The sequence below is a fragment of the Candoia aspera genome, chromosome 5, assembly GCF_035149785.1.
Source record: "Candoia aspera isolate rCanAsp1 chromosome 5, rCanAsp1.hap2, whole genome shotgun sequence".
Classification (NCBI taxonomy): domain Eukaryota; kingdom Metazoa; phylum Chordata; class Lepidosauria; order Squamata; family Boidae; genus Candoia; species Candoia aspera.
In genome coordinates this window covers 84,925,509-84,949,537 of record NC_086157.1, presented here as the reverse complement: position 1 = coordinate 84,949,537, position 24,029 = coordinate 84,925,509, and the positions used below count along the sequence as shown (strand labels likewise).

The window sequence follows — 24,029 nt, the reverse complement described above, 5'->3', positions numbered from 1 at the left end:
CACAATCTCCTACCCAAGCTCTCCTGATATTCATAAGTTTTCTTCACATAGAAATCCTAGAGTGGGAAAGAAGTAAGCTTTCTTTCACTGATATTTTAGTAGTAAAATATCTTATTCCAAGATTTATCAGATTATAGAGTACTAAAAAAAAAAACTAATAGAACCCAGGTATACATTTATATCAATGTAATAAGGCAAACTGATTACAGGACACCGATTAAGGTACTGCATTATACAGGATAAGGTGCAAAACAGTGGAGCAAGCTGGCTGCACATAATCCAGTTACAAAATAATTTTATTTTGCTCTGCTAATTTAAACTTTATTGCATTCCTGTAGATCATCTGAAAATGTCTGAGCACAGAATCAATACAAAAAGACACATGTCCTTATTTAGGTGTATATAGACTTTTACTCACTTGAAGTCCTGGATGCTAGGCATAAGTTAAATTTAAGTGAGGATATGAATCTGGGGCCCTTTCATGATGGTTGTGGTAGGAGTATGAATGCCTTTCTCCATAGGAAGGCTGTATATGTGACCAGTGCAATTTGTATGATTGTGCTAGTCTGATGAGAAGCTACTTACTACGAGAAGCTACTTACAGCTTCTAGACCAGAAGAGCTGGTCTAGAAGCTATAAGTAGGTATGAACTGTTTTGTTTTTGTTGTTTGTTTTTGATTCTGTCAATCAATGCTCATGAGTCATATACAAATAATACTTGATAAGAAACAGATTTCAACTTAGTCTTTATAACAATTTTTTTTAAAAAATTATTTTGTGGGTAGCACTCATTGATATTGTCCTTTTTACCCGGCAATTTTAATTCTTCGAGTTCAATCACAGAACGTTTAGCTCCAAAGTGCTCATTCAGCATTTTTTGTAAATCTGCTGGGACACCTGGCTTTGGTACAGTCTCTGTGAGAAGATCAGAAATTTTCTTCTAAAGAAAAGAAAGAGAAAAAGAAGGAAGGCATAATCTATATGGTGGGTAGTTAATAAATGCATTGCATTTTTTTCATTTGCTTCTAATCTGGATAATGACAGCCATTTATATCTTAACATTTGGATAATTTTATAGCTTACAACAACAAAAAGACTGGATTCAGTCTTGACAAAAGTATATGACCTAATAAAAAACAAAACAAAAAACAGTGCATATCTTCATGAATAGCCTGAAGAATATGCAGCCTTCCTCATTTCCCTTATGCACACCTATCCACAAATGTCTGCTGAATTGCTTACCATGCTTTTGTGGCCAGCCTTCCCCATTCTGCCATTATGCTGGGAAAATAATCATTTCCAGCCACATATTGGGATGTGGGGGCTCCCTAGGAGCGTCTAGTGCTTCACAGTTGCAGAGTGCCAAGAGCAGGGCAGCTTGTGGGGCCCTGAGACTGAGGGGAAATTCAGGCAGATGCAGTGGGGAGGCATGCCCCCCCCCCATTTTCTTTTCTTTCTTCTTTGTTATTGGTATGGGGGAATGATTTGTTGGGTTGAGAGATATGGATGGGTGGGCCTGGGACAGAGGAACCCAGGGGGAGGGTAGACTGTTGGAGTAAGGGTTGGGGGTGCTATTGTTACAGTGATGGGCAGGGGTAGGTATGGTGGGAATCTGAGGGTGGGCTGAGGAGTTCCAGGAGATGAAGCCCCAGAAACAATGCCTGGAGTGCTGCTGGAGAAAGACAAAAAGTGAATTCCTGTCATCATAGGGTGACAAAATGTACCTGGCTGGGCAAGACTGGGCAATGTTCTAGTGACTATTCTATGCTTTTTAATATGTGCTCCTCTTATATTTCAAGGCACAATATTCCATATAATGTGGTCATTACCAGATGGACCCACAGATATTGCCTCTGCTGCCTTTGGTCAACTCAACTTTTATACATCACTTTTTAGCAAGAGGAGGAGGTGCAGATTAGATTCCATGCATTAGGTCACATTTTGGCCAGTAGTGCAACCAGTTTTACCCCAAGCGTGAATTTCATAGTAATCAACAGATTACTTTTTAAGCCAATACAGTGTTGTCTATATCCTACCACCTAGGAATATATGCAGTGTACTAACATATACATCAGGATATCTTTGAGACTCTCTTTACTAATAATGGCAAATGATTAAGAGCCTCAGAAAAATAATAACTTTGTTTTTATATTAAATATACATAAATATACATATAGAGTACATTCCAAATTTAGTTCCATTTAGAATAGGATTTTTGCATAGAATACTTTAGATTGGACTAAAACTGTATATTGTCCATTTAAAAAAATTAGAAGAACTGTAGGGAATATGGAAAGTGCCAGAAGAATTACATATGATACTGAGACTAGTTAATTTATTTCTACCTCTATTTATATTATTTATTACTGTATTTTATTCTGTGTATTTATGGTTATGGTTTTTAATCGATTGTTGTAAACCGCCCAGAGTCCCCTGATGGGAGGAGACGGGTGGGGACAAATTAGATAAATCAATCAATCATTCATTCTTTTGAACTATCATTGTTAGTAGTACTAGTATGAAATAAATATTTTTTTTTGGATCATTTAACTGAGAGTTATATTTAATTTATCATTGTTTTTAATTAGATCAAAATATAGCATAGAAATGAAAAATAATCATTTGAAATATTAATTAGGAATTACCTTTCTTTTTCTCTTTGGCTTCATTTCAATTTCTTTTTTATCCTTAGACTTCTGTTTCTCAACACTGAGGAAGCATTCTATAGGCTGGAAGGAAATAAAGAACATTATAAGTAAGCATTTAGAAGCACTTTAGAATACAAGGCAATGATATGGCAAGTGAGACGGCAGCCAGGACTTGACAGGAAATGAGAATTTTTGAAATCATGCTTTTTTTCTATTAAGTTTAACAGAAAAAATAGAAAATATTTCATGGCAACATAAAGGGCAGCAGGCAGGTAAAAAATTGAACAAAAATGAATTCAACAATTACTGGATTCATGTCATAAAATATATTGAGCAGAACGAAATTGGCTGAGTATATTGCTATCAATCAGTTAACAGGAAGCTTTAAATATTACATTTTTAAAAAATCTATAAGGTTTTTTTAAAAATGCTATAAGGGCCTTAGTTTTGAGGTTATCTTGATTTACCTAAAAGGGATATTGCTTTAATATGGATCTTGAATTTTGCCTATGGTCTTTGCCTTTCATTTATTTATTTATTTTTATCCTTTCAATCGTGCCTAATTCTTGGAGACTGCCTCAACAAGTCCCTGCAGTTTTCTTGGCAAGGTTTTCCAGAAGTGGTTTGCCATTGGCTCCTTCACAGGACAGAGAGAGAGAGACTGGCCCAAGGTCACTCAGCTGGCTTTGTGCCTAAGAACTCATGGTCTCCCAGTTTCTAGCCTGATGCCTTGCTACACCAAACTGGCTCGCCTTTTATATAACTTAACCTTAATGCAGAATAGAACAGGGATGATATTTACATTATAATGGCGTAATGTTTTCCCAAATATTAGAGCTCATAATTAGGTAGACCACTTTTTTGCATCTATCAACAGTCATTTGGGTGAGATGGTCAGATAATCTCTCATGCACTTATAAAGTCTCTGAGGAGCATTGGGAGTACAAGGGTCTTGTCCCTTCTTTCAAATATACCTTGCGAAGACACTTCCCTTTTCATCATTCAAAAAAGGATCCTTAGTTGAATGATGCATATATGCTTAAGAATCCTTGCTCAGAGTCTGGCAGAGGTGATGGGGTTACTTGCTGCACTGTGTCTTCTCATGGAACCCTCAAACATACCTCTTGAATCTTCAACTGAGGTATTTGGTTGTTTGAATGGCATACTTTCCATTCAGCAGAACAATGATTCCATTGTATATGTTTCATCGTGCACTAGACTGCTTTCCACTCATAAGAATAAAATCAACCAACCTTTTTCCTTTTCTTTGAAGAAAGAAGAGTAGAACTTGAACATTGTTGAATTGTTTCACTTGCATTAGCATATTCTTCTTCATTATCTGAAAGAGCTAAAGATGAAAACATATTTCAAAAACTTATCCAACATTCTGATGTTGCTAGAACATTCTGCTTGTTGTGTGCAACAATTTCTTCTAATATTGAACTTTATTGGTTAAGTAATTATAAGTTTGGGAGACAAACAGACTTCTAAAATTTTGACAGCATTTGTAACAAACCTAATTGGAGGACTCTTTAAGTAAGAAAAATAGAAATGTTTACAAGAATTAAAAAACTTTTAAAAAACAAGCCAACAATGCTTGACATAATACTTGTGGGCTTCAGGGCTCATGGAATGTTGGACAGTGTGTATATTAGGAATGGGAGCAGAGAGAGGAAAAACTGGAAGGATGTGGGAGGTCGAATTAGTATGCTTGTGTCTCTGGGGATACAGGAGAAATTCTGTACAAGATATAGAAAGGCATATAAAAAGGATTGCAAAATATTGACAAAAGCCAAAAACAAAAAGGAAGTTTGTTTTTAGATGTTTTTAAACCACTCTCCTTTTTCAATTGCCCCTGATAAAGATATTTGTTTTAAAACACATTGAAAACAATACATTGTGGCAGCTGTCTTCTTTGCAATATTGCAAATAATAAAAGAAATTCTAATTCATTGGGTTCTAGCATCCTAGAGGTTTTAAATAGATTGCAGTACCCTCTCCCATGCACTGAAATACATTTGCACTTCTCTGTTCATATGCTGATTCAACTGCTCCCCAAAATAGCTATTGCATACTATAACCTAGGAAACTTCTATTGCCTGTAGCTTGCCAAGAAAATCTAACTGCTAACTTTAACATTTCTTCATAAATCCTGACTTGGCAGGTCCAGAAAATGGAAAGGAAGACATATCTGAAGCAGAATCATAAATAGCCCCTCCTCCTGTATATGCTTGTACATTCTTGCTTGAGAACTCTAAAAGTAGATGAACAGCTTCCATGATGGAATTCTAAGAACAATGCACCACCTGTTAGTTGCTTATCTTCACACCAGGCAGGAGAGCAACATACAATAAGCTCTACTCTTTCCGCCTGGAATTGCCACAACCACACAGATAGAGGTCCCTTAGCAGTATGTAAATACATTTGGTGAAAATACCCACTACTTGAACAGTACCATTACAATACAGTATGTCTTGTTTTAGAACAAATATCTGGTCAAAATTTCTGTTTTTAGTTAATTAATGATAATCTAGGAAATCCCAATTGCTTATAGTGATTTAACAAAACACAGCAGCCCCTGATATTGGCTGTCAATCTAATATATGTGATACAACAGGGAAAAGTGATGGGAGAAAAAGAAAATATATTTAGGTTCTTTCCTAAAGTTACATTAAACAGCTGTTCCCATTGCTAGACAACTAGCTACTTTTAACTGCTTGCAGAAGAAGCAAGCTTTCTTGTGGCATCTCAAAAACTAGCAAATTTGTTACAGATAGTCCTCATTTAGCAACTGCCTCATTTAGAGACTGTTTGCAGTTACTATGGTGATGAAAAAGTAACTTCACGACCAATCCTTACATTTACAATTTTCGCAGGTCTGTACTGTAAAGCAAAGGAAAGCTGAAGTAAGATCATAAGCACACTAGTTGTTTCACTTAGTGACCACTTAATGAGTTGCTGGTCCTAATTGTGATTGCTAAACGAGGACTACCTGTATGGTATCAGTCCTTCTTGATTCATCCAGTTCATCAAATAAATGGAATAAAATCCTAAAGAGGATGAATACTATCTGTACATTCATGTTTAATATAAACTAATATACTGTATAGTGCTAGTATATCAGTCTATACTATACTATTGAGCTAGACAGAGATAAGCTGTATCTGACTGATGTAGACACCCTTTCCCTGGTAATTTAGCTGACCCATTTGTCCTTGCAGCATGCATGTCATTTAGTTGTCTAGCAACCATATTTTTAGTCTTCCTAGCTGGTATAAAGGATTTTTATTTGGTTTCAGCCCGAATAAAACATGTTTAAAATATTTGCAGGAGCATCATTGGAAGTGATGCTATTATGCACAGATTTGAGTGAAGAAATGCTTACTTCAACCATTTCTATCCTTTTTCACTCCTAAGCTACTAGACCACAGATAGTAAAAATGAAAATCTTGATTATGGAAGGGGAAAGTTTTTTTTTTTTTAGTATTCTCACCTTGGTCAGCTAAGCTGACAAAGTAGCTGACTACGGACAGTTGGTTTAACCCCCTCAAAGCTACCAAGTCCGTGGGCTAAACTAAGTAAGTTATAGGCAGTTTCACAATTTAGACACTGATCAACACTGCATCTTGTGGCTTCAAGACAAGGCCCTGGAATCATGTATATGTTACAAAATATAGTTTTGTAATATCATCCAATTTGATTTTTTACAGCAAACACAGGGAACCCTATCTGTGCCAGGACCCTAGAATCATCTTATGTATCTTTGAGTATGCATAGTACTCTATACTGAGTTGCCAAATCAGATTGTAGATATCAGCATTTAGCCTTGTGATTGAATACTTTATATCTATATCTATATCTATATCCTATAAACTTTTCTTTGCAATGCTAATGCTTCAGAGTCAAATTGTTTTATTACTTAATGGTCGTTTTCATGTATGTCATTTATACTACAGAAAAAGAGATCCAAGTCTTTAACTGACTTACATACATACATACATACATACATACATACATACATATAATTTCAATGCTCATAAATGCATTTACTTTCTTTCCTGTGTTAATCAACAACCTTGCTTCATATGCTTTATCTGAAGTATTCTTGTGCAAATAATCAATATATTTTTCAAAAACTACTATTCAATCTTATATTCCAGTCTTATCTGGTGTAATCATGGTGATTTCTTGTTTTTCCTCCAAATTTTTGAACAGTAGCCAAAATTATTATGAGAGGAATTCTCTCTAATTCTTTTGCTTCTCTGGCACTAAAAGCAACAAAAATCACAGCTGCCAAAGCCAAAACTGTTTTGGGATACAAAACCTTGATTTTGATAAAGAGGGAGAGAAACGTTAATAGTGTTGAAATAAAAAAGTACTTTTCCAACTTTCTGTATTGCTTTAAAATATTTGATTACAAACTATTTTAAGCCATATTTGTTAGTCAAACTAGCTCTCAAAAGATAAACCAGTACATCTTTAATGTAAGGATTAATTCACAAAGATGAATCAACAATTAACCAGATGAATAATCTTACCAGCAATTTGTTATTTCATTTATTTATGTGCTTGTTTGTTTGATTTATATTACCGCCCCTCTCCCCCAATGGGGGACTCTGGGCGGTTTACAATAAAAAATTTATGCTTAAGATACTGTGTTGTCTTTGCCATTTTTCAATGAAGTAGTATATCTTTTTCTTACAGTTGTCAAATGCTACCTATCAAACTTTCCTCCCATTTATTCAACAGTAGATGTTTTTGTCTCCTAAATATATGTTGCATTTCATGTTCAGTCAAGTTTCTTTTCCAATTTTAATTGCTACAATTCTCAGTTAATCCCAAATGGCATCTGATCAGCTCAGAAATGTTGTAAATTAACATGGCTGTTGTTAAGGGAAGACATTTTGCAGACAGATGCCAACCACTCTAAATTTAATATTTCCTAGTTACACTAAAAACTGGGTGGAAAAATACACAGGAGCAGCTGAAATTTCAAAGGAGCAGAGACTGATTAAGTCTGTCTACATAGCCTGAATTCCATCTTAAATCTCACACGCACTGCAGACTTTTGGGCTCCCCATATCAGCATTTTTTTTTCCTTTTCAGCCTAGTTCTGCTTAACCAGCAGCCTACAGAAAAGTATGGAAGAGGCAGAAAGCTTGCCATTACTCTGTGACTTTTTTTTTTGTGGTATATATACAGTTAGTATACTCAGTGACTTTGGGATTTTTTCCCCTAATGGACCAGCATTGTTACTTATGCTGTATCATTTTTTATTTTAAATAGCAAGGAATTTGCTACCATTAATATGTTTTTTAAAATATATACTGTATATGTTACAATGTTCTTGATCAGCTAAAAAAATATACAGAAACTGAAGTTTTAAACTCACCTAAACCCACCTTGCAGTTTTCCCCAATCTGTGAGTGCCATATTAAATAAACTACAGTTTCAGAATTCCCAGTTGGCATGATTGGTGCTGTACTTCTGTGGAGTTATATTTCCAAAATACATCCTGTACATCAAACTGTAATTCTGGGGAGTAATACTGTAGCTCCAAAACACAGCCTATGCATTCATCATGCCCTTTTAAGTCAAATGCCCACAGTATTCAAATGGTCTTTCTAGAAGCTGATGTTCCTTTTTTGTACCTTTCAAATAATGCAGTCAGAGTTTCTTGATAAGTCGTTTCTTGCAGACAGGGTAGCTATCTATGTTGTGAACAGACAAGTCGAATACAATATTAAGTCTGCTTTATAAACTGTGATACAAATGTGCCTGTTGTTACTAGCTAAAATAGCTGGCTTTCCCCAGTGAAAAGTTGTTTCTTTTATCCAGGCTTAATAAAGCTAAAGAACCAAAGTGGGGAAAAGGTTGAGGACAATAATCCTTCAAGCATCTCTGTACTGGAAACGCCACAGAGATAAACATTACACAGGATGCAATTGTGACATGGAGAGTGCTCATGCCTATATTTACTTGCAGCAAGCAAATGTCTACTGCTTGCATTTTGTTCTATTCCCGCTACAAAGCGGGACAAGAGAAGAGGTCAGCTTTCCAGCAAAGTTGTCTCTCTCAAGTGCTTGGAAAGCAAACCACGGAAGGTGGTTGGTTTATATTTAGAGTTTCATTTAAATCAGTGCCAGGGTCTCCCTATCTCTTCCTTACAGTGCTATCTTGGATCCTTGGATTTAACACTGCTTATCTATGGCTCAAAATACAAATGGAGAATGAAGCATTTCAAAGCTTTCATAACAAGCTGCTCTGGAGCATTTGAAATAGGTGTTCTTGGGTGCTCGTAAAAGAAAAGCAACATTAAAGTTTACATCTATAAACATAAAAGACTTTTTTTTTATTCACAAGGATTTTTTTTAATATGTGGAAAAGGAAATTACCCAGAAGGCTGTCTTCATAAAAATGGTAAGCTTTTCTATTCCTATATGATTCCCCATAAATTAATATACAGAACTGTTCTAAATTTACATTCAGTGTGAGCTTTGTTAATGGGAACTACATAATTCTAATTCAGATGCAAATCTGAGTTATTTAATTAAGACTGTATATAATTTCCATTCTTTTATCAATAAAAATAGACAATCTCAATAGACCATGCACAAAAATTATAGTATGAGCAACACAATCCATGATTTAAAAACTTTTAGCTGGTTGCCAGGAACAAAGTATTAACCGAAAGGAATTCCTGAGAAAGTAAGAAAATAAAGTATGTTTCTATGTACAGAGACAATATTTAACTGCTTTAACTACAGAGGTGTGTATAGGTACTCTCTTCTGGTGTGCGCACTTTAATAATACCAGGAAAAAACAAAACCTTCCATTATACTTGCTATAACATTCCTCCTGGAAAGTCAACGTTAGCCCAGACAGGTGCTGTTATTGAACAAATTATCAAACACCTCAACGTTAATTTCATTTTGGTGTTTTTGAACTTAGTGATCATGTTCAGTTTTTTTATATGATTTTATTTTTCAGTTTTTTAAACTGTTATTTATTGTATTTTTTCCTGAGATCTGTTAATATAAGGTAGTTACAAATATTTGAAGAAATATCAAAAACTGTCAAATATGTGACATCTGCTGTTTTATCTCAAACTCCTTTTCCCCTCTCCAACTCAACTAATGATTTATAACTAATCTTTTAATCATTATTATGATGATACTTATGCTGTAACAACACATTCCGGTTCCTAGTCAAGAACAGGGGAAACTGTAGTTATATGAAGGGAAGAGGATCTTTAACAAAATTCAATTTAGGCAGCTAAATCAATTTCATACTAGGCTTTAGTCCTGTGTAGATTTCTCTCAAAATTTACTATTTGGGGAGACACTGACACACTCTGGCTTGCCTCAATGCTTTTCACTACACTTGATTTCTAGCTCCCTTACCTCAACCGATTGGTTTATGAAAAGACAGCAAGGAAAATATTATGCAGTGTGTGCATGGACATTAGGGATTCTTCATTGTTCAGTTCCGTACTTCAACTTCTTCATGAGCCATGAGCAACTTTAGCTGAGCTCTCTTTTTCGACTCTAGAGATCCAGCATTCATTATTCATTTGGAGAAGTTAAATGCTGTGTATTTAAAAGTAAAAGTGTTGCTTAGCACTAGACATCTCAGTGGATTCTGCTAGCAAGAAATTGAAAGAGATTCAGTGTTTCATGTCCTGCTGATGGCATGTCAAAATACAGCACTGGGATTCTAATGGTATTGTGGCCATACCTGATGGCAGAGAATTTCATAATTTCATAATGCATTGTATAATGACCTACTTCTTTTGAATTGTCCTGAACCATCCCAATTTTATTTCAGTATTAAACGCTCACTGTCTAATATTGTAAGGGAGAAAAAAATTATCCTTCCATTTTTTCTATGGCATAATAATTTATATATAGCTACTATATCCTCCATTATCTGCCTCCTTCCAAAGCCCAGCCATTGAAGAGAAAGCAGATACATCCAACAGAAGTTTTTTAAACAGAAGGAGTAATTTTTAAGGGTAATTCATATTGATGAATCAATGAGTTCAATGATGATCAGGTGATCATGATTCCTACAGCACCAGTTTAGCATGTAGTTGAACCAAAGGAAAATGAATCTGGGATCTGGGTTCTGATAGATTTCGATCAAAGTATTGGATTAGGACAGGGAAGCACAGGTTAAAGTCCATCTGCACCATGGAAACTCACTGGGTGATTTTCAGCCCCTTACTCCGGCCTACAGTAAGTATGCTACCTTGACATAGAAAACTGAGTGTCTGAGTGTCTGGTGAAGGTTGTCGGTAAAAGTGATGGAGCATCCTGGAAGAAGTTATACAGGTAGTCCTTGTTTGGTGACCACAATTGGGACCAGCAACTCAATCATTAAGAGAAGCAGTCACTAAGTGAAACTTACTTCAGCTTTCCTTTGTTTTACAGACATGTGAAAGTCATAAATGAGAGGATTGGTCGCAAAGTTACTTTTTCATCACTGTTGTAACTGCAAGCAGTCATTAAACAAGGCAGTCACTATTTTCTTAAATGTCTTGTTCATTTTGCTCTAATATCAGGCCTAGCAACACACAACTTTAAAGTATACAAGCCTTTAAGGTCTAACTATTATCTAATCTTAGCTATAATGGGAAAGGGGACAGAAGGAAGAAAGAGTTGGTAGGTCAAGGTAACTGGCTTGATTTAATTTCTAGCCTAAGTTTTCTATCCTTTTTAAAAGGCAGCTTGTCTGTGCAATTATATCATTAGACCATGTTGATGAATAAATCTCTGAAGGATGCCAACATTGGGAATGCCATTCAACTATGACTTAGTGAAGTCAATGTTCTCAAGCACTTATGCCAAAATAGTCTGAAATAGTTGTTTTGCAATAGTTTAAAACAGTGCCTGGTGAAACATTTTGAAACCTCTTGCAAATTTCAGAAATAACCCAAATATTTTCTGTTCTTTCATCACTCCTGTAAAGTCAGCTCACAATACTTAGATCTGCGATAAAGTTGCATGGTGACATAGCTATGAAATACTCTATACAAAATCAGTTGCCAATTTTTTTTCTCCTTGGGCATTTAAAGGACAATAATGCATGTTAATGAAAAAATGTTTTTACTATTATATTTTTGGTGGTAATTCACCAAACTAGAAAGATAAAAGCGAAAAAACATGGAACATAAGCTCCTAGGGAAAGTAACACTGCAAAATGCTAGCTAAAGTTATTAGATATTTGTCATCAAGTCTTCAGCTCTTAATGGCGGAACCTGTTCTGTCCATACTGTATGAGAAATGAGTATAGACAGTAAAAATCCTCTGTCAGTTGGATAAGGCAAAACAATGTTCACGCTAAGTCCTTAAGAGTGAAATTACTCTTCTGTAGAACACAACCTTTTGAGACACAACTATACACTAATTTCAACTGGTAACTTTTTTATTTATACCTGGGAGATGAGAGTAAGATATAAATTGGGAAAAATTACTTCTTGTCAAACATTTGTTAATTTTTTCCCCAGTCTGACAGTGCTAACAATGATATGTTACATCAGGATTTGCACTAAATAGTACTCTAAGAAATAAGTGTTTGCGGGCCCAAGGCTTAAAGAGAATATAGTGTACTAAGGCAAAATTGCAAAGCATTAAATTATGACAGAAGGACATGGTACTGTTCAACCTTCCTACTTTGAGACTGTTTCTGCAGAGGTTTACAAACTCCAACCACTCAGATTTTTTTTGTTTCCAAATTGCACTTCCAGCCAAGACCTTAGGTCAGATTTCATAGTAGCTGAAGTGATGCATTTAACACCTGCTATTAGCTTCAAGTCTTCACAATGAAGCTGCTGCTGGTGGTGGTGGAAATAATTTTCCTATCTGCCAAAGGTAACTAACAACAACAGGGTATTTTCCATCTGGAAAAGATGAAACCAGTGGCAGAAGGGAGCAATTTCCCAAGTGGCCTTTGACCCAAGAATATGTGTACCTCAAATTCTTCAGCATTTTTTTTTACATAGCATTAAAAAAAAGGTGAGGACTATATTTTAATCAAGTGACAAAGGTCTTAGAAAAATGGCATCCCACCCCACAATCCTATTTGAGAGGAGAAAGTCCTAAGTGTTTTCATTGTGAAGATGTTTCCAGTCCTCTCTGAGACCTGAATTAACTCAGTATATGAATTAAAAAATGTCTTCTATTGACTTGGCATTACAAGTTTCTTTGTTTTTGTGGTTTCTTTCTTTTTGTAACAGATACAGTACAGAAATGAAATGTTATTTTAAAACATATGAAATGTGCTGCCATCTGAACCTAATGGGGAAAATATCACATACTTTTCTTCAAGACAGACAAACTATATAAGCCATTATATATTTATTGTAAACCACCCAGAGTCTCCCATTGGGGGAGATGGGTGGTGATATAAATTTAATAAATAATAATAATAATAATAATATGTGCCTATAGCTTTTTAAAGCTAAATTGAAAGCAGCCTGAAAGATCAGTAACACCTGTCCTAAACAAGTGCAGATACAGTACAGGGACAACCACCTTACGGTACTGAAGTTGACTACTATACTAAATGGTGTATAAAATGAGGAAAAACATGTGCACAAAATGGGCATTTCTTGGTTCATGCATGGAATGTTTCATATATCACCTTTAGGGAGAATTAACATAATCAGATAGGCCTTCATACCCTGTGACCAATCAAGCCATCTAAAAACAAAAAGTTGTAAAGTAGTTGATGGGACATTTACACAGCTAGCAAAGTGACTGCAGGGTTAAGTCACAAGTCATATTGCTCTGTTTCAAGCAGTAATTGGCATGCTTTGATTGGCATATCACCTATTCTGGAATGATCAAAGGGATAAAATGGTCCATAATCTCTGAATAGTTCACAGACAATTATGGTATTTTATTTGTTTTATCAAAGCTAGTTGTAAACCTCTAGACCTTACTTATATCTTATTCAACATAAAAACTTTACATTAAGGAGTGCAAAGTCAAGTACAGTTCAGTCCTTACAAGTAGCAGGTTACATGCTTATATGTTTATAGAGATGAAAAGGTCTGTGCTACTTCATCATTGAAACTTAGGTACAAACATCAGTTTTCACTTAGAATACACAGCTATCAATAATAAGGGTGGCCCAGATGGACAACATCATAAGGCAGAAATGCTGAGCACAGCTCAGTTGATAAACTGCATCAGCAAGCATAGACCCAGATCAATTAATCCTTTAATGACATTAAGAGGTTGACATCTTCCAGGAGGCAGTCAGATGTCAGTACAAATGAGATTACATGGCTTTAAACCAGAGAGATAGACCTAGAATTGTGTGCTGCCCAATGTCATTTTTAATCTGAATAGAGGAGTAAATTATTACTATGACTGTGTAACAGTAACTGAATTTCAGTTTTTGGTAAAGTTTAAATCTGAATTACATTCAAACAGACTTAGTTTACCTGGCCTGCCCACTTTCTAGAAATGGCCTGGCATGCCATTTTAAGGCCATGAGCACCCTTGAATCCAAAAAGTTGTACACTGCTGTTTTAAACTCATCATGTGGTATAACTGTTACGTATTTGAATTTAATCTCTTCTCTGGGAACCTGCTGTGGGAATGGCAAGGTGTTACCATTATAGTCTTAACTTGGAAGCCAAAAGCACCTTTAAATTATTATAATATGAAATACACACGCACACATACCTACCTACCTATGGAGAATAATTTCATGTTTTCTACCCAGGAAAACAAGTCCACAAAAATACCATATATTGCATTTTAAGATTGCTTTAAAACACAAATTATCTGTCCTTTTACATATATGCATTATTGTAATGTGAATGCATCTTGCTATCTACAATTTTTACTACATATTGCCGTAAATGCATAGTTCTTGTACCTTTCTGAGTATACCCAAAGTTCATTCCAAATCTATCTGTGATGACAAGGGAGATTTAGGTTTGTTTGACTGATTAATATCCTGACTTTAGCATTTATATGTGACATTTTGTTGCATGTTGGCCCATGACAAACTGCACATTTTAAAGCTAACTAACAAAATAGCAAACCCTAAATATAGCACATAGGCATTTACACAGGGGAGGATTCCTCTCATAGTATACAAGTCAGCAATGAATTCCCCATGTTCCCATTTTTTCTTAGAACTGTCATATATATGGATATCAGCTGTGGAACTAGAATCCATGTTGAAAATATGTGAAACCTGAACTCTTACTACAGATACTAGACCAGTTTTAGAATTTGAATCCTGTTAATCACATTATAGAATTCAATATACTTATGGTTCTGTTCCAACCAAAAGACCACACCTGCACAGTTGGCTCCCACTTCCCTAATTTTCATAATACAGTGACATCCATCGGTCATTGCAGAACTATAAAAGACTGCACTGAGTAACATTTAAATTTAGTTTTAATTTAAAGAGCACAAACCTGAAAATACTGAAAATAGTCATAATAGGCAAATGTGGTTTCTTGGTTTGTTTTTGGCTCAATGTGAGATCCCAGCTATTTGTCAATCATGGTTTATAATTTAGTGTTTTATACAAACCATCTCACTGTGTGTGTGTGTGTGTGTGTGTGTGTGTTTCAGTAAACCATATTTAAGAAACCATAAGGGGTGGTTAGTGGAATATGAAAACCTCTCCAAGAGCATTGTATTTCCTAAACATTACTGTGAACATGTATAGTGAATAAAAGGTTGAGCGATATTCCATTCAGAGCCACAGAAGGGAGACCATCCATATGATTTCCAGTGAACATAACTATCCTGTAATTCTGAATATAGCAGAAGAACTATGAAAATAAGAACTAATATATTATGATAATTGACCCAATGTGTATTTTCCTTTCCAGCATAAAATCAATTACAGCATAGGATAATTACCATAAGAACTATTCTTCTCACAAGATCCATAAAATTATAGAATGTCACTTTCAAAAAATAACACCATTAGTTTACAGATGTGCTGAGACTTTCATTGGAATACTACACACTTGGATTGACTTTTGCATTAAACTTACATTATTATTAATGTAGCAGTATAACATTAGGTTTTTCTTTATCACACAAATAGCCACATAACACATACCCCTAAAATCTCTGTATTTATATGCATTATGGCCCAAATTTAAAGAGCAAGAAGTCATACATGTAACTATGAACAAGTCAAATCTGAAGGAAATCTTTATCACCTAGAACTTCATTACTATGAAGAGTATATATGGAACTAATTTAGCACATCTTTTATTTGCAAACAGCCCAGCACAATAGAACCACAAGGATGCTGCTTAAGGTCTCTGAATAATTATATCAATCATCTGCTGAACTATGCAGACATTGCTCATGCTGAAGACTACCTTATTATTGTAATGATAATAAGAATTTAAAAAATTTCCATAATTCAGTGCAATTTACAGCTATTACAGGAAATTAAGTGAAATGAACAGTGCAGATTGTACCTATAGTTGGGTACCACAACCATAGCAATAATTGCCTCAATATTTTAAAGAACATAATAGATATAAAGTGAGATAAGTGTGCTTTAGAGGCATTTACATTGTGGTTAAAAAAAACTTGATTAGTGAAATCTGTCTTGAATATTAAACCTACTGCTCAGGAATCTAGCCAAAGCATTTGAGAGGTAAAAACACAAAGACTTTTCAAGGACCTAATTTAAAATAGCTGGGAAAATATTTGGGTTAATAATTATTATGAGGACAAGTTTATTTCGAAAGCAACTGTCTGTGGAAGGAAACACCATTATTTATGTTCACAACTTTTATATTCCACCCTTCCTCTATAATTTCAGGATATAAACTGATTGTCCTGTTTTGTCTTATAAAAAGCCTGTGAGTGAAAGTGACTAGCCCAAAGTACCCTAGTAAGGTTCATGGTTTAGCTATTCACTCTTCTGTGACCCAAGTTCAATACTCTACTTGCCATATCATACCCTGGACAAGTAAATACTGCTTATATTGAAAATATCTCATTTAAAGAACTTTCAACCTACATGTTACGAATCAGTCATTGTATAGCTATTTTAATTAGTATACATGATTCATTATTCCATATTCTAGGGAATATGACAGCTTTTCAACTTGTCTTGTATAACCAGTTCAAGAGAGGTCACTGATCTGGCAATAACATGCATGTTTGGAGCCAGCCCAGAGCAAGCAACAAGAGACTTGCCGTCTCCCTGCTACAGTTAAGACATCTTCAAACTCTCTGATAGAAAACCTGTATTGTCATTTATAAGGTGAGGCCATCCTTTCCACCTTTATTTGAAGATAATTTACTAGAAAACTGCCTTAAGCATTATTACTTCACCAGCTGCTCCTTCCCTGCACAAGGTGTACAGAACTAAAATTGTATACAGTGTATCCAAGAAGAAGAGCTTTTTGGAATCTTGTATCCATTTCTAAATCTTTTACATCAATTTTTAGTTTTAATGAATTAAGTAGCCTGTGTATTTCAGTTATCAGATTCACAGCACAACTGGTATAAACAAATGCAATCATACAATCTTCACATCTGATGAATAGACTCTTTTCTGAATTATCATAGTTAGCAGGACTCAAACAATTTTGTTATCTTCCAAATGTTGATTTAACAGTACCTGAGATCCTTGGTTACAAAGACATTTGTTCTAAGGATACAGATAACAGATAAATTTCTTTCAAACGACAAGATTTGAAATGTGCCTTCATGTCAAAGCAAAGCCACTGCAAAAACGGCTCTCATCTGGGCACCAATCTGAGTTTTTATAAAGGTGTAATATTTTGGAACAACATGGAAACAGAAAAATATAAATATTATTAAAAAGTAAAAATATGAGCCTTGGCATAACGTTTATCAAACTATTCCCATTCTTTAATTATTTCTTTTAAATAGTAAAATTGAAGTATTTTTTAAAAAATCTCTTTCATACCACATCATAAAATCTTGATACCTTTGTGACAGAATGTACCATGAGCTTTGATAGTAAATGGTCTGGCTCCAGATTTGCTGTACCATGGACCATTTAAAATACTGGAGACTCACCAAACCGCAGGTAACTATTTCACTGATCTCATTTCTCAATTCTGGCTTTGAACCAAGAATTCTACCACCAATGAAGTAAGGAAGGCTTGAAACCAAGATAATTCTTAAGAATAGGGCTGACCTCATAACACTGTACTCTACATCAGGATACCATCAGATTCCTTATGTGAACATAAGACTAAGATTTCACTGCCCATCACAGGAAAAAACACTTTAAAAGCAATTTAGTATGTAAGGAATGTGCTTTGACTACAGTATCAGAAAAGAAATCTAGAACCAATGTTGCCTATCCTGTTTGGATTATAATTCAATTAGTGTTACTATGAGAGGTAATGAGCACAGAATGGTTACAGATTCTTTACAGATCTTTTTGCAGTAGTTTTGTAATATTACTTTGGGGTCTAAATTAAAAGAAAATCTCCTAAAATGTCTGGATAAATCTAAGTATTTGCTTCATGTGGAAAACAACAGGAGTAATTTGTGCGTAAACTGGTGGATTTTTTTTGTTGAAAAAAAAACAGTACAAAGGCATTAAATAGAGAGAGGCTACACTACATCCATGGTGACAGATGATCTCACCCAGTGGTTTCATGTAGATGTTGAAGAGGAGAGAAGAGAAGAGAGAACCAAATCCTGTGGCACCCCACAAAGGAGGGGTCGAGGGTTGGACCTCTCGCTGCCTATCACCACTGATTGGGACCGGCCCTGGAGGAAGGAGGTGAACCAGCGCAAGACCACACCACCCACCCCCAATTCCTTAAGCCACCCCAAAAGGATACCATGGTTGATGGTATTGAAAGCAGCTGATAGGTCAAGAAGAGCAAGGATGGATGCACTGCCTCCATCCCACTCCCACCAGAGGTTATCCATAAGTGCGACCAAAGCCATTTCTGTCCCACATTTGGGCCTGAAACCTGACTGAAAGGGGTCTAGATAATCCGTTTCATCCAGAACCCTCTGGAGCTGTAACACCACCACTTTTTCAACCACTTTCCCCAAGAAGGGGAGGTGGGAAACTGGACAAAAATGGTCCAGAACAATAGGGTCCAGTGATGGTTTCTTGAGGAGGGGGTGTACCAACGCCTCCTTAAAGACAGCCAGAAACACCCCCTCTCTCTAGAATGTATTAACCATCGCCTGGACCCAACCACATGTCACCTCCTGAGCTGCTTTTACCAGCCAGGAGGGGCATGGATCTAGATGGCAAGTGGTGGCATTTATGGTCCATAGGATCCTGTCCACTTCCCCAGGTCCAACAAGATCAAACTGTTCCCAGATAACTAGGAAAGTATGTTCCCTGGGTATCTCCCCAGACCATGCCTAATTGTCTTTTATTCAACTAATCATGGTTAAATAAGCCATGGCTCAGCATAATGACTGAATCTAACCAGTGTATGTGAAGAATTCTGAATGCTTTTAATAGTAATATACATACTGAGCCAGCCTGCCTGCCTGCCTGCCTGCCTGCATGCAAATAAATAAGAATTTTGCTTATGGTCTCCAATAGCTGATCAATTATTTAATAATATTTCTAACTAGCTTTAGAAGTCCATGAACATTGGATTATATCCTGATGCATTTGGATGGAATAGTCTAGAATTCCACTAAAACTGAACAGACCTGGTTATATTTCACATCAACCTGTAAAGTAAACTTTGGCCATGTTAATGGTTACTTTTGGCTCCCTTACAACTGCTTTAGGCAGATCTGAATACAAGCCACATGCAATTTATCAGATTTAGCAACTGGAAGAAAAGCATACACTGATTCTGCATAACTGTAATTTTGTTCATAGATGACAGAGGCATACGTTCTCTCTAAGAAAGATGATGGCCTAGACAAAATTAATTGGATGTGGCCCAAAATTGGCCATAAACTTAAACTTTGCTTAAAACATTAAGTAAAACTAATCTATAATAGGTAATATGAATGTATCTGTAGGTTGAGTCATGACAACTGGATTTCTTTCTTTTTGGTTGAAACGTTTCGCTGCTTGTCCAAGCAGCTTCATCAGCCTTGGCAAAGGCTGGTAAGGGGACCCCATATATGTCTTCCAGGGGGGCTGCATTGTCCCTACACCCCTCCACACCTCCATGGCACAATTAACAAGCCATTCAGGTGTAGGGACAATCCAGCCCCCCTGGAAGACATACAGTATATGGGGTCCCCTTACCAACCTTTGCCCAGGCTGAAGAAGCTGCTTGGACAAGCAGCGGAACATTTCAACCAAAAAAAAGAAATCCATGTTGCCATGACTCAACAGACAATTCCACCTGGATGACTGAGAATCTCCATCAACAGGTAATATTAGTGTAGCTAATCAGAAGAAGCAGAAATAAACACGTAGGGACACTGAGCTATTAAAAGGCTTGCACAGCTTGGAAACCAAAAAATAACTCTAGTTCAATAGCCTATTAAGAGGAGCTGATCTTTTATATAACCTAATCTCATGTTCAGGTTGTTTTTATTAAGTATCGTTTTGTGCCACATCTCTACTTAATGAGCAAAGGTGACTTGATTGATTGATTGATTGATTACTGTTGTAATTATAATTCATAATTATTAATAAAATTCCTATAAAAATAAAGTATTGAGTGATTGGCTGGTTGATTGATTATGTGCCATCAAGTCAGTGTTGACTCTTAGGAACCACATAGATTGATTTTCTCCATGATAATTTGTCCCTAACCTGGTTTTTCAGGTCTCCCAATGCTGCATTTATTGCCACTGTAACTGAGTCCATCCAACTTGCTGCTGGTCATCCTCTTCTTCTTTTTATTTCCACCTTTGCCAGCATTACAGCCTTCTCCAGAGAGCTAGGTCTTCACATAATGTGTCCAAAATAGGATAATAAAACTAAAAAGGAATGAAATAATCTACAAAAATCTAAACAAGGCTATATGGAAGAACTGCAATACACTGAAATCTGGTTAATAGTGGCAAGAAAAGACAGGGTGAGTTTATTTTTAAAAAAGGATCAGTGCACTGAGAATTAATAAGCAAAGTCCATTACAGAATTACTTCAGAAAAGAATTTTTAAAAATGAAGTGAAAGACTCATGTCATTTCTAATCTAAGATAAACCTGTGTCAGTAGTGCAGTTAATAAATTGAGGCACAACTTACTAATTATTCTCATGTGTAACCACAAGGACATTACATTAAAATTATTTAAAGCCTTGCGGGATTAACTTAGGACTGGATAAAGCATGTTTTGCAAAGTACTTCATTGACAACTGTCTAAAAAATTTGTTCCAGAAAATAAAGAGCACATTTTTGACCCTTAGAATGATGTATTGTTTATGTCCTGCAAAATAATCAAGATCTGTTATTACTTAGAGAGTTGTTGGCACTAATACCCTGGCTGAACTTTCAATTTTTCGGTTCTGTTCCTGAAACCTTAAGAATGATACTACATTTGGAATAATACTGAAAGATATTCAACAAGAACAATTGTTATTTTAAAAGTGAATTCACTGATCAGAACAGCAAACTTTTCTCAGCATACTTTCTTCAGACAGGAGGACTTAGAAGGATTGCAAGGAGTCCCCTAATCTGACTACCCGATCCATCTTCTACTTTTTGAATCCTGGACAAAAAATGGTAGGGTCATGTGATCACCGCTAGCTTCCTGTCTTTTGAATTCTCTTTATATGACAAGAAGCATGGGTGTCTATAAGAGGAGCAAATGTTGAAATGTTCACATCAATATCAAATAAATGCTAAAATTCATGCAGCCGCATCAGATGTCACAATGCAAGCATGCAATGACAGCACTTATGTGTTGCAGTCACTTTGTGTGTGTTGTCATTTTGGCAACATTGTGGTTTGCTACAAGTGCTGCTGAAAGGATGCAGTGATAAACAGTAGTAGTGTATCTGCTTTTTTCTCTAAATATTATAGAAAGCTAAGACCTAACACTAAGATCTAGTACTAAGATCACAAGGAGTTTAATCTGTATTCATATTTATTTGGCCATATTAGGGGTAACTAACATTTTTGAACAGCTACATTCAGCGTTGGCTGATTTGTCAATGGACAGGGCAAAATAGGAAGGCAATGTCAGAACAAAACAAGTTATTTTCCTTTCCTTTTTCTTTGTTCACCAACAATCCAACATTCTGCAATCTGCAAACACAAAACAAAAATATCTTTCTCTTACTCCCTGTCAGTTCTTTAGAAAACTTTCTTCTCCCAGTAGGTCCACTTACTCTTCTGCTTCCTAAGCTCAGTTAATCTTTGCTCCAATGTAGGAATAGTTTAAACTCTGCTCCCCAATATAAGAATTTTTATCGTCATAGAGTTCTTCCTTTGCTGCCATCAGTCCCTCTTAGCTGATAATCCACTTTAGAACTCAGAAGGCAGCATTCACAGACCCTAGCTCCTTATATAGGTTGGTGTGTCAGGAACCAGCATATCCTAGCCTAGAGATGTTTTTTATGTCAACATATCACAATTCCAACTTCAAGACCACCAAGTTTCACTTCTGGTATGCATTAATACTAGGAAGAAGAAAAGAATTTGAACATTGAAAATATATTGTACAGCTATGGGCAATCAAACATTATGACTTTGTGGCTTCATTCCTAACTGCAATAAAGTCCCTAATCTAGTTGACGTGCATCCGTGAGTTTTATGCCAAGTCAAGCCAAGAAGTTGACTAAGGATGAAGTACCAGGAAATCAGTGAAGGCCAGAGGTGAAGCCTGGCATTCTCATTCTGGAAGCCTATCTTTCTACTGCAGGCAAGACATAAAGAAGAGGGTAATAATGGCACTATAAACAGTGGCAACTCCCAGAACACAACAACAGGACAAAAAAGGGAACATTGTTAATATATGCAATGCTTATATTGTGGTCTTTCTGACAACTAGCTAACTAATATGTATAACTAATACAGCATAATTTAGTAGAAAGCAAAAGTCAAAAAGAATGCAGGGTACTTGCTATGAGAGGGAACTACAATCAATAGTCTGGATAAGTAATACGATTAAGAACACTTTTTCTCAATCACTCAGCAAACTCACTTTTCTTCCTGATCATCCAAACAGAAAGGAGTTGGATTTAGACTGAATATTTTTAAACACACCTCAAATTAATAATTAGGGTTCTAATTGCGAAGAATGTTATTCATCATTTGTAACAAATTTAGCTACTCTTCTGCATTGTACAAATGTTTCCAGCATCAATTAAATTCCACTCTGATGCTCTTGAATTCTGTAGCTTTTCTATTGTATTGATCTTTTGTTTCCTTTTACTGTTTTTGCTGCTTTCCCTCCTATTTTAAAATTTTGGTCTTTGTCATTCTGCATTTTGTATCTGATCTGGAAGTACCCTGAAAATCTTATCCAATTTAAAAAGAACATATCCTAAGTAAACTGCCTAAGGGAAGTAGTGCTATCTCCTAGGAATGGAGTGACTTCTCTTTTTGTGCAATATTAAAAATCAGCAAACAAGTGAATATTGTGTCTAAAATATTAAACTACAAATTAAGGAGTTCTGAATTTGAATCTTGCTTTTGCTATGAACTCCTTAAATTTAATCTGATTATTCTTTCTCAAATTAAGCTTTCTGAAATATGAAAGAGAATGATTACTTTACACACTTACTTATCCATATTATGATTATTACAACTAGAGTCCATGTGAGATAGATAGATAGATAGATAGATAGATAGATAGATAGATAGATAGATAGATAATGTTGTAATGATGCTATAAGCATAATTGAGTACCTTTGGCCAAGCCCTGGCTGTACCTTATAATGTCCAAAGCGAGGCAGACCCAGAGAGAAAAACGTAAGAGTGATCATCACAATAAAGCAAGAACAATATAGACCTAGAAGAAATAAAGAGAGCATGATGCCCAGTGTAAGATGGAGAGTGAATTCCCTGGGAAAGGGATTGGTAGATGACAAACGATTCATCTTTGAAGGATAGAAACAATTCAGTTTATGGAACAACAACAAGAGGGTGGCAGAGGAAAAATTGATTCAAGGAGTGGGTAATGGTCAGTGCACTTCCATGCAGCAGTGAGTATATGTAGCTAAGTGCTGAGATATAAGAGAAACTATTATGGATTTTCTAAACCTAAGAACCAAGATCTGATGTTCTAAACATCAGAAATGAAATGTTCTTTCAGAGAACAACAGAAGGCATTTTAAACAATACCTCAAAAGTTAGTCTGCAATTTCTTTTGTGAAAAAAAGTCTTGATAAAAATTATTCACTGAAATGAAAGATCAGCTTGAATCAGTCTCTGTGAACTCCACTGTCTGTACCTCATCTGCCTTGTTTCCACTAATGTGTGGCTTGGGAGCTATAAGAATTA

General features: G+C 35.7%; 1 protein-coding gene across 3 annotated transcripts in view; it reads right to left on the bottom strand.

The window, feature by feature from the left end:
* CMSS1 (cms1 ribosomal small subunit homolog) overlaps positions 1-24,029 on the bottom strand; it is a 200,592-nt gene that overhangs the window by 26,791 nt on the left and 149,772 nt on the right. For all 3 annotated transcript variants that reach the window (XM_063305622.1, XM_063305620.1, XM_063305621.1), the window contains exons 2-4: positions 3,902-3,996; positions 2,646-2,729; positions 811-940 (exon numbers count right to left, since the gene is read on the bottom strand). In XM_063305622.1, coding sequence (XP_063161692.1) covers positions 811-940; positions 2,646-2,669 — 154 coding nt within the window. In that variant the 5' untranslated portion in view covers positions 2,670-2,729; positions 3,902-3,996. The remainder of the gene's footprint in view (positions 1-810; positions 941-2,645; positions 2,730-3,901; positions 3,997-24,029) is intronic.